Here is a 14,629-nt window from a genome sequence, read left to right as displayed (position 1 = left end):
AATTGCAGGCCATTTCCCAGACATTATGGGTGGAACAAAATGGAATAAATTGGCGAGAGAGCAGGAATATTAACACACATGCAGGAGGCAGAGTGTGAACGAAAATGTTACTGGCTCAGAGTGTACGTAAAGCACTCTCATAAGCTGATTGAATGTTTACTGTAATGGTGGCCACTCTTGAGATGTGTTGTTTAGATTGAATTTTTGTCATTTAAAAATGTCAATAAGGAATTGAATTACCTTGTTGTAACGAATCAGTGCTATGTGGAGTCTGAGTGTACACAATGAGGCATGAGGCTCACCAGAATGGACACGTTGGCTTATTAACTGGAAAAACATTTCAGAAAAGCTTAGCCCAGGAAAAAGATGAGACTACCTAGAGCAACTGAAGGCTTTTAAATCAGATTTACTGGGTGCATTGATATCAATGCAAAAGGGATAATCAGACAAACCAGTACACAAGCATTGTGCGTCCTCTTTATTTATCAACTCGAACAGCTCTATCACCATTGACAGATCTGCAATCACCAGAATTTACTTTTTGTAAAGATCCCTCGGACCCAAGACATTTGGAAAAAGATCTATTCTTCCAAAGTGCATGAATAAAGAATAAACAATTTGCACCTTTATACACTTGACTGAAATCATTGTGACAATGAATTTTTTTGTTCAATGTCACAGGTCAACTTTTCAACCCAGTAATTTCTCCAGTTTATAAACTGCAGTAACTCAGGCCCATTAATCATTATTTTAAACATACAGACAGCTCAATGATCTAGTGGGTTTACATAGCATGTTTGCACAAATCAGCATTCCATTAAAACCCAATGGACGACCATCCTGTTATTCAGGAAGTTTACCTGTGATTTGCTGAACCACACACCGGGAATACCCAGCTGCATTAATACCAGTCAGCCGATTACAGCCAGAGTTACCTTAGCACTCTGGGTAGAAAAGAGAAGTAGGGGCTAGAGTCCTGATCAGTACTTAATGCTTCTAGCTGTAAGTTCAATAGCAGAATTTGGTTGGACTTTGATGTCCACTTCTGAAAAATTCAATTGACTGCTGAAATTCATTTTGAAATTTCAAGTACAGGCAACGTACTGAAGGGTGACCAGCACCCCTAGAACTGAAGCCAGTAAGGAATCACCACCTTTTTAAAAGACAAAAAAAAGATGATATTAAAATTATAAAGATTTTGTGCATGTGACTTGTAGGAAATTAAACTAGCTCCTTTACAAGGGCATTCAATAGACTATGCCAAAATGCAGGTGGAATGAGTACACCATATATATTATAAACTATGAGGATCAATAAGCTGCACATGTAAGATTCAAGCAGATTCAAACACTTGAGGAGAAACAAGTCATTCAAATTCTACTAACAGCCACTCACCTTTAACAAATTAGTTAAAATATTACTGTGAATGAACTCTCACACTGAACATTGTTCTGTTGGCCACCTGCATCACAACACAACCAGGAAGATGCCAAGTGACAAACACATAGGGGTTTAAAAATACCAAATCAACATGTGACATTTAAAAAATACGATGATAAAAATGCTTCCTCCGTTATAGGTTGACCCCAGGTAGTACCGTCTGCAGGCAACTTTGACTCGTATCCATTTCTCACCCTCCCACAAACCCCCGGCCAATAATATATGCGGTCAGAAGCCGGAGGATAGTAATCAAAGACAAAAGGCATTTGTCCATGGTTAAAATAAAAGCATTTGCACTAATCACCAATCAGCTCTTGCTCAACTCCCAGTCTGGCTGTGGATAGACACCAGTCACCGCGACCTGAATTCCATGGTTTTGAGTCGAATCTGCAGTTGTACAAAGCAATAGTCCAGTTGGTCTAAAGGGTGAACATTAGTCTTCACTGAAGTCTTTATCGATGCTCATGTACGCTTCATCGATGTAGCTAATGATTGCACAAGGGGCTGTCTGATCTGGGCAAAGCAGCAGTGATACTGTCTCTTTCCAGTAACTGAAATTAATGCAGGAACTCTGTGGGGAAAACAAAGTTCAAAATTCTATCAAAAATAATAAGTCATTAAGACACATGAAAAGAAACTGAACATTGAAAGCCCTCCCTATTTTAGTCTCTTAGTCCAAAGAGCAGCTTTCTACAGTACTACGTATTGTCCAGGGTTCAGGAGATCATCCAGCACCTCAACCAGCTGAACAACAGAAAGCATGTCAACTCTTTGTAATGTAATCCAGTGGGTCCCTTCCCCAACTCATGGATGAAGAAGATCACAGCTTCAAATTCCGAAAAAATAAACAATATATGAATAAATACTTCAGCAGTAATTTTACTTAAGGTGATTGATAAGGAGTTGCATACCTCAGCTGAGGCCAGACTTACATTTTCCAGACAGGTACTGTCCTTATCTTTGTTGAGGTAATGTTCTTGCCAAAAGCGGAGCAGGCTATGGAAATTGTTGAGAAGGAATCCTGGATATTTCTCAGAAAGCTCTTTTTCTCGCAGGGCATTCAGGTAAAATGGCAGTTTGCCCTTGCGCCTTGCTAGCATCAGGATCACCAGGCTGGTGTTCAGACAGCTGACATTTTCCTGAGTAAAAGAAACAATACCAATAAGATGCTTCCCCTGACTCACATCTTGGGAGTAACCAAGAGGCAAATAATGCTGAAGCTTAAAAAACATTTATTAATGTTGAACAATAAACTACTAAACCCAAATGAAGGTATGATTAATTGGATATAGGAGGTATGATCAGTAGATGTGTGAATGACATAAAAATTGGTGTTGTGGATGGCAAGGAAAGCTGTTTAAGACTACAGCAAGACAAGGATAAATTGGAAAATTGCGCATAGTGTTGGCAGATAGAATTTAATCACAGGTGCAAGGTTTTGCATTTTGGGAAGTCAATTAGGGGTAAGAAATACAGTGAATTCTGGTTAATTGGGCCATCCATTAATTGGGGTAGCAGCTTACTTGGGCCAACTTCTAAAGAACAAAATTTGAGAAAATAGCCAGGATTCCTTTTGTTTGTTTGGAACACCATGCTGCTTAATTGGGGCAGGAGACCGTTACCAACAGTTTCAAACTAGCATCAGATCAGTCAAGTGTACTTGTGTAGCCGTTAGATCACTACACTGTGCTTAGAGTGAACAGTTTTTAAAATAGCATTAGTTACACACATGTTCAAAAAGCACTGATTTTTGTCACTCATAGCTGGTGAGAAATAAGCAAAAAGACAATTCAGAACTATTTTGCTCACTGTGTTTTGAAGCAATTTTGGCTTGGAGATGCCAGAAATGGCCAGGAGTGAAAGTGAAACGATTTCACTATTTCAAAATGTTAGGAACTACGAAGAATTTGAAGGTATCGACAATCATCTTGATCTTACAATAAAAATGAAGATTTGGAGTATACAAAAGGATTGCAGGAGGCAGTCCATTTATGATGTGTCTGCGCTGATTTTGATAATTTACAGCAATCAAAAGAACAGTAGCGTACATCAGTTTCATTCCTTCATTGATAAGTATTTGGAACTAATACAGTTTTGTAGCATTGCTCTAATTTGCTCAGTTTTGTTTTAAATACATAATTTGTTATTCAGTTACATGGCAGTTTGTCTTTTTATACCTTTTTTAATACTTTATTTTCAAAATTTATTAAAAGAATGAAATCAACAAGAACATACCAGCTCAGACATGTGTAAAAATGAAATAAGCAAAAGGGACATAACATTAGAGGGATGCCGATTGTACAAAGTGCTCAAAAATACTAAACATTAAATATCAAATGAGGGCCGTGAGAAATCAGCTGGGGGGAAATTGCTCATCCACCCCCCCCCCCCCGCCGGCCTCGTCCAGGTAGGCAAGAAACTGATCTCAGATAGCCGAAAATTTTTAAATTGAATTGGTTCTCAAGAACCTAAGTTTCTCCAGCTGTATGACTGAGATCATATCAGCCATCTATCTCCGAAAGAAAGGGGGAGAGGGTGATTTCCATTCCCTCAAGTCTTTTGGCGACAATCATCCCCAGCATCAGAGAGACTGTTGTATGGCTGTAGGGAAACAAATAGTAGATTGTGAGCAGCCAAATATAGTGAGACCAGCTTCCAAGGGGAAGGATCTTTTATAGGCCTTTGAGTACCAGTCGAATATTTTGGACCAAAATCCAGTCAGTAATGGGCAAAACCAAAAGGTGTGTGACAACGTGGTCTCCGTCCCTTGGCATCTATCACACATTGGCAAGACAGAAGGGTAAATCCTGTGCAATCTAAGTTTAGAGTAGTGGAGACGGTGAACAACTTTAAACTGGATCAGTTGGTGCTGTTAACAGAGCAAGCCTGTATCATAGACAAACTCAGGTCCCAGGCAGCTTCAGATAATACAACACCCAACTCTTCTTTCCAAGCGTCTCTAATCTTCACAGCAGATGCTACAGTGCAATCATCAAACGTACAAACTTAGAAATGAGATGCTTGGAGTCAGGAGGGTTCTTTAAAATATCAAAAAAAATAAATGCTTCCCTGGAAGGATTTCAAAATTACAAATCTTAGATTGAATGTAGTGTCTAATTTGTAAGTGATGAAAAAAGTGCTCAAATTTCTCTTTCAGCAGACTAAATGTTGCAAACAGTCCCTCTATATACAGGTCTTCAATAGAAACTAGACCCTTCTCCCTCTAAGCATGGTAGGTTTTATCTGATGATGAGGGTAGAAAGGAGTGATTGAAACAGATTGGTATTTGGACAGAGGTCTCTGGTAAATTCAGAACGCTCCTAATCTGATTTAGAATTCTGATGGCATTTTTCAAAACAAAACTCAAACTTTTTGAAGTTCCAGGCTTTTCTAACTTAGAGAACAGTATGGCTGGCAAGGAGAAATTGACAACAGAGTTAGACTCCATACATAGCCACAAGGGAGCCCCTGTTGCCAAAATATTAAAGCCTTGGGCTTTTGTAAATGAATTTTCAAAATCCTGTGATTCTTATAATTCCAGATACAAGACAAAATTATGGAGTCCAATTCTTTAAAGAAGGCTGATGTAAAAAAAAATGGGGAGATTTTGACAAAGACAGAGAAACCTAGGAAGGGAAACCATTTTAATTGAATTTATACGATCAATCATGGACAGAGGTAGGGTTTTCCAACTTACTATATTTTATTTAAGTTTTGAAATAAACTCCGTGAAGTTTAATTTAAATATTATTTTAGGATCTTTGGGGATTGCCAAGCCAAGATAAGTAAAGTGATCTTTAACTACTTTGAAGGGGACACTTTCCAAAAAACTCCACGTGTAGACGTTGGAGAGGGGCACTCGTCGCCATCGTGGCTATCCCTCGAGGTCGAGGATGATGGTCTTCGTTCTGTCAAGTGCCACTGCCAAGAGTCTTGCCATTAATGCTATATTCCACCATCATATTTGACCTACCAAAATGAACAACCTCACGCTTATCTGGGTTGAACTCCATCTGCCACTTCTCAGCCCAGTTTTGGATCCTATCAATGTCCTGCTGTAACCTCTGACAGACCTCCACACTATCCACTACAACCCCAATCCTTGTGTCATCAGCAAACTTATGAGCCCGTCTTTCCACTTCCTCATCCAGGTCATTTAGAAAAATCACGAAGAGTAGGGGTCCCAGAAGAGACCCCTGAGGCACACCACTGGTCACTGACCTCCATGCAGAATACGACCTATCTATAACCACTATTTGCCTTCTGTGGGCAAGCCAGTTCTGGATCCACAAAACAATATCCCCTTGGATCCCATGCCTCTTTACTTTCTCAATAAGCCTTGCATGGGGTACCTTATCAAATGCCTTGCTGAAATCCAGATATACTACATCTACTACTCTACCTTCATCAACGTTTTTAGTTACACCCTCAAAAAATTCAATCAGGCTCATAAAGCACGACCTACCTTTGGCAAAGCCATGCTGATGATTCCTAATCATATTATAGAACATAGAATAGTACAGCACAGTACAGGCCCTTCGGCCCACAATGTTGTGCCGACCCTCAAACCCTGCCTCCTATGCCCCCACCTTAAATTCCTTCATATACCTGTCTGGTAGTCTCTTAAACTTCACTAGTGTATCTGCCTCCACCACTGACTCAGGCAGTGCATTCCATGCACCAACCACTCTCTTGAGTAAAAAACTTCCTCTAATATCCCACTTGAACTTCTCACCCCTTACCTTAAAACCATGTCCTCTTGTATTGAGCAGTGGTGCCCTGGGGAAGAGGCGCTGGCTGTCCACTCCATCTATTCCTCTTATTATCCTGTACACCTCTATCATGTCTCCTCTCATCCATCTTCTCTCCAAAGAGTAAAGCCATAGCTCCCTTAATCTCTGATCATAATGCATACTCTCTAAACCAGGCAGCATCCTGGTAAATCTCCTCTGTACCCTTTCCAATGCTTCCACACCCTTCCTATAGTGAGGCGACCAGAACTGGACACAGTACTCCAAGTGTGGCCTAACCAGAGCTTTATAGAGCTGCATCATTACATCACGACCCTTAAACTCTATCCCTCGACATATGAAAGCTAACACCCCATAAGCTTTCTTAACTACCCTATCTACCTGTGAGGCAACTTTCAGGGATCTGTGGACATGTACCCCCAGATCCCTCTGCTCCTCCACACTACCAAGTATCCTGCCATTTACTTTGTACTCTGCCTTGGAGTTTGTCCTTCCAAAGTGTGCCACCTCACACTTCTCCAGGTTGAACTCCATCTGCCACTTCTCAGCCCACTTCTGCATCCTATCAATGTCTCTCTGCAATCTTTGACAATCCTCTACACTATCCACAGCACCACCAATCTTTGTGTCATCTGCAAACGTGCCAACCCACCCTTCTACCCCCACATCCAGGTCATTAATAAAAATCAAAAAATACAGGTCCCAGAACAGATCCTTGTGGGACACCACCAGTCACAATCTTCCAATCTGAATGTACTCCCTCCACCACGACCCTCTGCCTTCTGCAGGCAAGCCAATTCTGAATCCACCTGGCCAAACTTCCCTGGATCCCATGCCCTCTGACTTTCTGAATAAGCCTACTGTGTGGGACCTTGTCAAATGCCTTACTAAAATCCATATAGATCACATTCACGGCACTACCCTCATCTATATGCCTGGTCACCTCCTCAAAGAACTCTATCAGGCTTGTTAGACACGATCCGCCCTTCACAAAGCCATGCTGACTGTCCCTGATCAGACCATGATTTTCTAAATGCCCACAGATCCTATCTCTAAGAATCTTTTCCAACAGCTTTCCCACCACAGAGATAAAGCTCACTGGTCTATAATTACACGGACTATCCCTGCTACCTTTTTTGAACAAAGGGACAACATTCGCCTCCCTCCAATCCTCCGGTACCATTCCTGTGGACAATGAGGACATAAAGATTCTAGCCAGAGGCTCAGCAATCTCTTCCCTCGCCTCGTGGAACAGCCTGGGGAATATTCCATCAGGCCCCGGGGACTTACCCGTCCTAATGTATTTTAGCAACTCCAACACCTTCTCTCCCTTAATATCAACATGCTCCAGAATATCAACCTCACTCAAATTGTCCTCACCATCATCAAGTTCCCTCTCATTGGTGAATACCGAAGAGAAGTATTTATTGAGGACCTTGCTCACTTCCACAGCCTCCAGGCACATCTTCCCACTTTCATCTCTAATCGGTCCTGCCTTCACTCCTGTCATCTTTTTTTTTCTTCACATAATTGAAGAATGCCTTGGGGTTTTCCTTTACGCTACTCGCCAAGGCCTTCTCATGCCCCCTTCTTGCTCTTCTCAGCCCCTTCTTAAACTCCTTTCTTGCTTCCCTATATTCCTCAATAGACCCATCTGATCCTTGCTTCCTAAACCTCATGTATGCTGCCTTCTTCCACCTGACTGGATTTTCCACCTCACTTGTCACTTCACCCTACCATTCTGTATCTTCCTCACCAGGACAAATTTATCCCTAACATCCTGCAAGAGATCTCTAAACATCGACCACATGTCCACAGTACATTTCCCTACAAAAACATCATCCCAATTCACACCCACAAGTTCTAGCCTTATAGCCTCATAATTTGCCCTTCCCCAATTAAAAATTTTCCTGTCCTCTTTGATTCTGTCCTTTTCCATGATAATGCTGAAGGCCAGGGAGCGGTGGTCACTGTCCCCCAGATGCTCACCCACTGAGAGATCTGTGACCTGACCCGGTTCATTACCTAATACTAGTTCTAGTACAGCACCCCCCTAGTTGGCCTGTCCACATACTGTGACAGGAATCCGTCCTGGACACACTTAACAAACTTTGCCCCGTCTAAGCTCTTGGAACTAATCAGGTACCAATCAATATTAGGGAAGTTAAAGTCACCCATGATAACAACCCTGTTATTTTTGCACCTTTCCAAAATCTGTCTCCCAATCTGCTCCTCGGTATCTCTGCTGCTACCAGGGGGCCTAGAGAATACCCCCAATAGAGTAACAGCTCCCTTCCTGTTCCTGACTTCCACCCATACTGACTCAAAAGAGGATCCTGCTACATTACCCACCCTTTCTGTAGCTGTAATAGTATCCCTGACCAGTAATGCCACCCCTCCTCCCCTTTTTCTCCCCCTCTCTATCCCTTTTAAAGCACTGAAATCCAGGAATATTGAGAATCCATTCCTGCCCTGGTGCCAGCCAAGTCTCTGTCATGGCCACTACATCATAATTCCATGTATGTATCCAAGCTCTCAGTTCATCACCTTTGTTCCTGATGCTTCTTGCACTGAGGTACACACACTTCAGCCCTTCTGCCTTACTGTCTTTACACCGTTTATTCTGCTTCTCTTTCCTCAAAGCCTCTCTATATGTTAGATCTGGCTTTACTCCATGCATTTCTTTCACTGCTCTATCGCTCTGGGTCCCATCCCCCTTGCATATTAGTGTAAATCCTCCCGAACAATGCTAGCAAACCTACCTGCAAGGATATTGCTCCCTCTCGAGTTCAGGTGCAACCCATCCAATCTGTGCAGGTCCCACCTTCCCCAGAAGAGATCCCAATGATCCAAAAATCTAAAACCCTGCTCCCTGCACCAACACCTCAGCCACGCATTCAACTGCCATCTCCTCCAATTCTTACCATCACTGTCACGTAGCACTGGCAGCAATCCTGAGAACGCCACCCTTGAGGTCCTCTCCAAATGTTCATAAATCCTGCCTCTCAGGATCTTCTCCATCAAATTACGAACCACTGAAGTAAGACTCACTGGTCAATAATTTCCTGGGCTATCCCTACTCCCTTTCTTGAATAAGGGAACAACATCTGCACCCTCCAATTCTCCAGGACCTCTCCTGTCCCCATTGATGATGCAAAGATTATCATTTATAATAAAAGCCAAAGGATAGGGAGGGATATAATTGGTCCCTTAGAGAATCAGAGTGGACAGCTATGTTTGGAGCCAAAAGAGATGGGGGAAGATTCTGAACAATTACTTTCCTTTGGTATTCACTAAGGAGAAGGATATAGAATTGTGTAAGATAAGGGAAACAGGTAGACAAGTTATGGAAACTATGAAGATTAAAGAAGAGGAAGTACTGGCGCTTTTAAGGAATATAAAAGTGGATAAATCTCTGTGTCCTGACAGGATATTCCCTAGGACCATGAGGGAAGTTGGTGTGGAAATAGCAGGGGCTCTGACATAAGTATTTCATATGTTATTAGAAACGTGGATGGTGCCGGAGGATTGGCATATTGCTCATGTTGTTCCATGTTTAAAAAGGGTTCTAAGAGTAAACCTGGCAATTATCGGCCTGTGAGCTTGATGTCAGTGGTGGGTAAATTGATGGAAAGTATTGTTAGAGATAGTATATATAATCATCTGGATAGACAGGGTCTGATTAGGAACAGTCAACATGGATTTGTGCGTGGAAGGTCATGTTTGACAAATCTTACTGAATTTTTTGAAGAGGTTACGAGGAAAGTTGTCTATATGGACTTCAGTAAGGCCTTTGACAAGGTTCCACACGGAAGGTTAGTTAGGTTCAATCGTTAGATATTAATATTGAAGTAGTAAAATGGATTCAGCAGTGGCTGAATGGGAGACGCCAGAGAGTAGTGGTGGATAACCATTTGTCAGATTGGAGGCCGGTGACGAGTGGTGTGCTTCAGGGATCTGTACTGGGTCCAGTGTTGTTTGTCATATATATTAATGATCTGGATGATGGGGTGGTAAATTGGATTAGTATGTATGCAGATGATACTAAGATAGGTGGTGTTGTGGATGATGAGGTAGGTTTTCAAAACTTGCAGAGAGATTTAGGACAGTTAGAAGAGTGGGCTGAAAGATGGCAGATGGAGTTTAATGCTGAAAAAATGTGAGGTGCTACATTTTGGTAGGACTAATCAAAACAGGACATACATGGTAAATGGTAGGGCATTAAAAATGCTGTAGAACAGAGGGATCTAGGAATAATGGTGCATAGTTCCCTGAAGGTGGAATCTCATGTGGATAGGGTGGTGAAGAAAGCTTTTGCTATGCTGGCCTTTATAAATCAGAGCATTGAGTATAGGAGTTGGAATGTAATGTTGAAATTGTATAAGGCATTGGTAGGGCCAAATTTGGAGTATTGTGTACAGTTCTGGTCACCGAATTATAGGAAAGATGTCAACAAAATAGAGAGAGTACAGAGAAGATTTACTAGAATGTTACCTGGGTTTCATCACCCAAGTTACAGAGAAAGGTTGAACAAGTTGTGTCTTTATTCTTTGGAGCGTAGAAGGTTGCGGGGGGATTTGATGGAGGTATTTAAAATTATGAGAGGGATAGATAGAGTTGACGTGGATAGGCTTTTTCCATTGAGAGTGGGGAAGATTCAAACAAGAGGACATGAATTGAGAGTTAAAGGGCAAAAGTTTAGGGGTAACATGAGGGGGAACTTCTTTACTCAGAGAGTGGCAGCTGCGTGGAACGAGCTTCCAGCAGAAGTGGTTGAGGCAGGTTCGACGTTGTCATTTAAAGTTAAATTGGATAGCTATATGGACAGGAAAGGAATGAAGGGTTATGGGCAGAGTGCAGGTCAGTGGGACTAGGTGAGAGTAAGAGTTCAGCACAGAGTACCAGGGCTGAGATGGCCTGTTTCCGTGCTGTAATTGTTATATGGTTATATCATTGCCAGAGACTCGGTAATCTCCTCCCTCGCCTCCCACAGTAGCCTGGGATACATCTCATCTGGACCCAGAGACTTAACCAACTTGATGCTTTCTAAAAGCTCCAGCACAACCTCTTTCTTAATGTCCATATGCTCAGTCTTTTCAATTAGATATATGCCAGCCCTTCAGTTGCCAAGACCCTTTTCTGTCGTGAATACTGAAGCAAAACATTCATTAAGTACCTCAGCCATCTCCTCCGGTTCCATACACACTTTACCTTTGTCACACTTGATTGGTCCTATTCTCTCACGTCTTATCCTCTTGCTCTTCACATACTTGTAGAATGCCTTGGGGTTTTCCTTCATCCTGCTCACCAAGGCCTTCTCATGGCCCCTTCTGCCTCTCCTAATTTCATTCTTAAGCTCCTTTCTGATAGCCTTGTAATCTTCTAGATCTCTATCATTACCTAATTCTTTGAACCTTTTGTCAGCTTTTCTTTTCTTCTTGACCAGATTTTCAACAGCCTTTGTACACCACGGTTCCTGTACCCTACCATCCTTTTCCTGTCTTATTGGCACGTACACAGAACACCACGCAAATATCCCCTGAACATTTGCCACATATGTGCTGTACATTTCCCTGAGAACATCTGCTCCCAAGTAAGTTCTATGGCAAGATAAAAAGTGCAGATTTACAGACAGGACAGTTTGTGTTTGTGATCTGAAGTTTAGTAACTGGCTGATCTAACTAAATTGGTTTGAACAGGAGGGAAGAACAGAGTGGTGCTGCCTTGGACCAGAGCCAATGAAATCAAAGCACTACTGTTTGAACTGATAAGAACAAGGTGCTTCAGATGCAAAGTAGTGTTGCAAGGAAGACCCTTGGGCTAGGGGCAAGGAGAAGGATCGATTATTTGGACAATGGAAGATCCACCAGTGTAGTATTATAAATTGGAGTTGTGGTCTCGGAGTATTGGTTCAAGGGAACAAATAGCATTCAGAACTTAAAATTATTGGCCCAGGGGCAACATAAATTTATGTTGATATTTGTGTAGAGATAATAAAAGTGACAGTCTTCTATTAAGATTTGTGTAGTGATTTACCTAATTCATTATACGTCAGCACCACAGGTTGATAGGGTGAAGGGTAGAGCATGGAATACAAGAACTGAATGGAATTTAATTTGAATTGAATTGAATTTATTTAAATCTTACATGCGTCCAATGAGGGAGTAAAACTGTTTGCAATATAACTCCAGCGCAATGTACAGACGTGAATTTATACATAATGGCTTTTAGAAAGAAGCTGTCCTGTAGCCTGTTGGTCCTGGCTTTAATGCTGCTGTACCATTTGCCAAATAGAAACAGCTGTAACAGTTTATGGTTGGGGTGACTGGTGCCCCAATGATCTTCCAGGCCTTCTTTACGCACCTGCTGCTATAAGCGCCCTCAATAGAGGGAAGTTCATGTCCACAGATGCGCTGGGCTGCCCGTACCACTCTGCGATCAAGGTTGGTGCAGTTCCCGCACCAGGTGGTAATACAGTCAGTCAGAATGCTCTCAATGGTGTTCCTGTAGAAGATCTTGAGGATCTGGGGGCTCATGCCAAACTTCTTCAGTCACCTGAGGTGGAAGAGACACTGTTGTGCATTTTTTTTGCCACACAGCCAGTGTGTACAGTCCAAGTGATATCTTCAGTGATGTGTATACTGAGGAACTTGAAACCACTCACCCTCTCAACTGCAGGCCCATTGATGTCGATTGGGTCTGTTCCTCCTGTAATCCACTATCAGCTCTTTTGGTTTTTGGACAGTAAAACCAGAGGTTGTTATGTTAGCACCACTGTGTCAGGGTGTCAACCTTTCTTTCCTCTGTAGGCTGTCTCATTACCACTAGAAATAAGGCTGATCAAAGTTGTGTCATCTGCAAATTTGGTCAGCAGATGTGGCAGCACAGTCATGGTTGTAAAAGGAGTAGAGGAGGGGACTCAGGACACAAACCTGAGGGGGCACCTGTGTTGAGGGTCAGAGGTGAGGGAGCCCATCCTTACAACCTGTTAGCGATCCATTAGAAGTCAGGATCCAGCTGCACAATATGGGGTGCAGGCTGAGGTCTCTGAGCTTTCTGTCAAGTCTGGAGGAAACTATGGTGTTGAATGCTGAATTGTAGTCCAGGAACAGCATTCTAATGTAAGCATCCTTCTTTTCCAGGTGAGCGAGGAAGGTGTTTAGTACTGTGGCTTTGGCATCATTGGTAGACCACTTCCTTCGGGAGGCAAATTATAGGGGGTCCAGTGTGGGTGGTTGCATGATGCAGATGTAATCATTAACCAGCTTCTCGAAGTATTTGCTTTTAATTGAGGTGAATGCGATAGGGCCCCAATCGTTCAGGCATGCTACCTTGGTTTTCTTAGGTAATGATGGACGATTTGAAACAGGAGGGCACTACACACCGGGAGCGGGAGAGATTAAGAATGTCCATAAACACACCAGCTGTTCTGCACACACTTTGAGAACCTGCCCTGGGATGCTGTCCGGCCCCGCTGCCTTGCGGCTGTTGATAGGTTGGAATGTTCTATGTACCTCAGCTGCAGAGATGACCAAGGAGCAGGTCTCATCGCCGGCTCCCCTCAGGGGTTCAGTCTATCAACTTCAAATTGAGTGTAAAAAACACTTAGCCCCGGAGCATGGCTGTACTGCTGCGTTTCCTCTTGAAGTCCGCGATGGGTGTGCAGTCCTTGCCATACGCTGTGTTCATTGTCGCAAAGCTGTGACTGGATTTTGTCTGTGTTGTCGTGATGGTGTGAAGGGGTATAGACTAAGAACAATGATTAATTAATGATCAATCACCTCAGCTTACTGTTTTAGACAGTCAAACAGAAGCTTTACCCAGCAACCGGTGAGGTACTAGTCGTTGTTCTCCAGCAACCGGTGACGTACTAGTCATGGTTCTCTAAAGGTAGGCAGCGGCTCAAATAAGGAACTCTCTGATCTTGCAGAAGCAGCTCAAGGTACAGCTAAATACGGGAAGTATAGTGTAGGGGCTAGAACGTTCTGGAGAAAAGGGGAAGGGTCCGAATGAGGAACTGATGAGCCAGCTTTGGCTTAAAATAATTATAACTAACTGACCAATGATTATTTTACACCTAATTGTATCTTAGCATGTGATTGAAATGATTCTATTATCTAAACTTGTAATCATAAGCTTTCCTGCTACCTGATCGATGTTATAAATTGTGTAATTCGGGGGCAGTGTCTGGACTGGCTCTTTTGGGAGATCAGTCTGTAACTTCCCCCATAGCATGCTATGAGTAAAGAATAAAGGTTTGAAAAAGAATTACGGGTGTTAGTGTTTTTGTGGTACTTTGGTCTTTGCATCGGTCAGCCCAGTACGACAGCCGTTTTGCCACCTTGATGGCACTACGTAAATCACAGTGACATCTTTTGAGCTCCTGTCGGTCTCCAAAGGTGAAGGCTTTATCCCTTGCTCAGTTCGAAGAGTCAGAA

General features: G+C 42.6%; 1 protein-coding gene across 1 annotated transcript in view; it reads right to left on the bottom strand.

Annotated features, from left to right (window-relative positions):
- Nucleotides 1-317: 317 nt before the first annotated feature.
- LOC134342615 (short transient receptor potential channel 4-associated protein-like) overlaps nt 318-14,629 on the bottom strand; it is a 189,637-nt gene continuing 175,325 nt past the window's right edge. The window contains exons 18-19 of the mRNA XM_063040948.1: nt 2,373-2,579; nt 318-2,011 (exon numbers count right to left, since the gene is read on the bottom strand). Coding sequence (XP_062897018.1) covers nt 1,874-2,011; nt 2,373-2,579 — 345 coding nt within the window. The 3' untranslated portion in view covers nt 318-1,873. The remainder of the gene's footprint in view (nt 2,012-2,372; nt 2,580-14,629) is intronic.

This window comes from Mobula hypostoma, chromosome 2, assembly GCF_963921235.1.
Source record: "Mobula hypostoma chromosome 2, sMobHyp1.1, whole genome shotgun sequence".
Taxonomy (NCBI): Eukaryota; Metazoa; Chordata; class Chondrichthyes; order Myliobatiformes; family Myliobatidae; genus Mobula; species Mobula hypostoma.
Note: the sequence above shows the minus strand (reverse complement) of the source record. Positions and strands in the feature narration are given on the sequence as shown.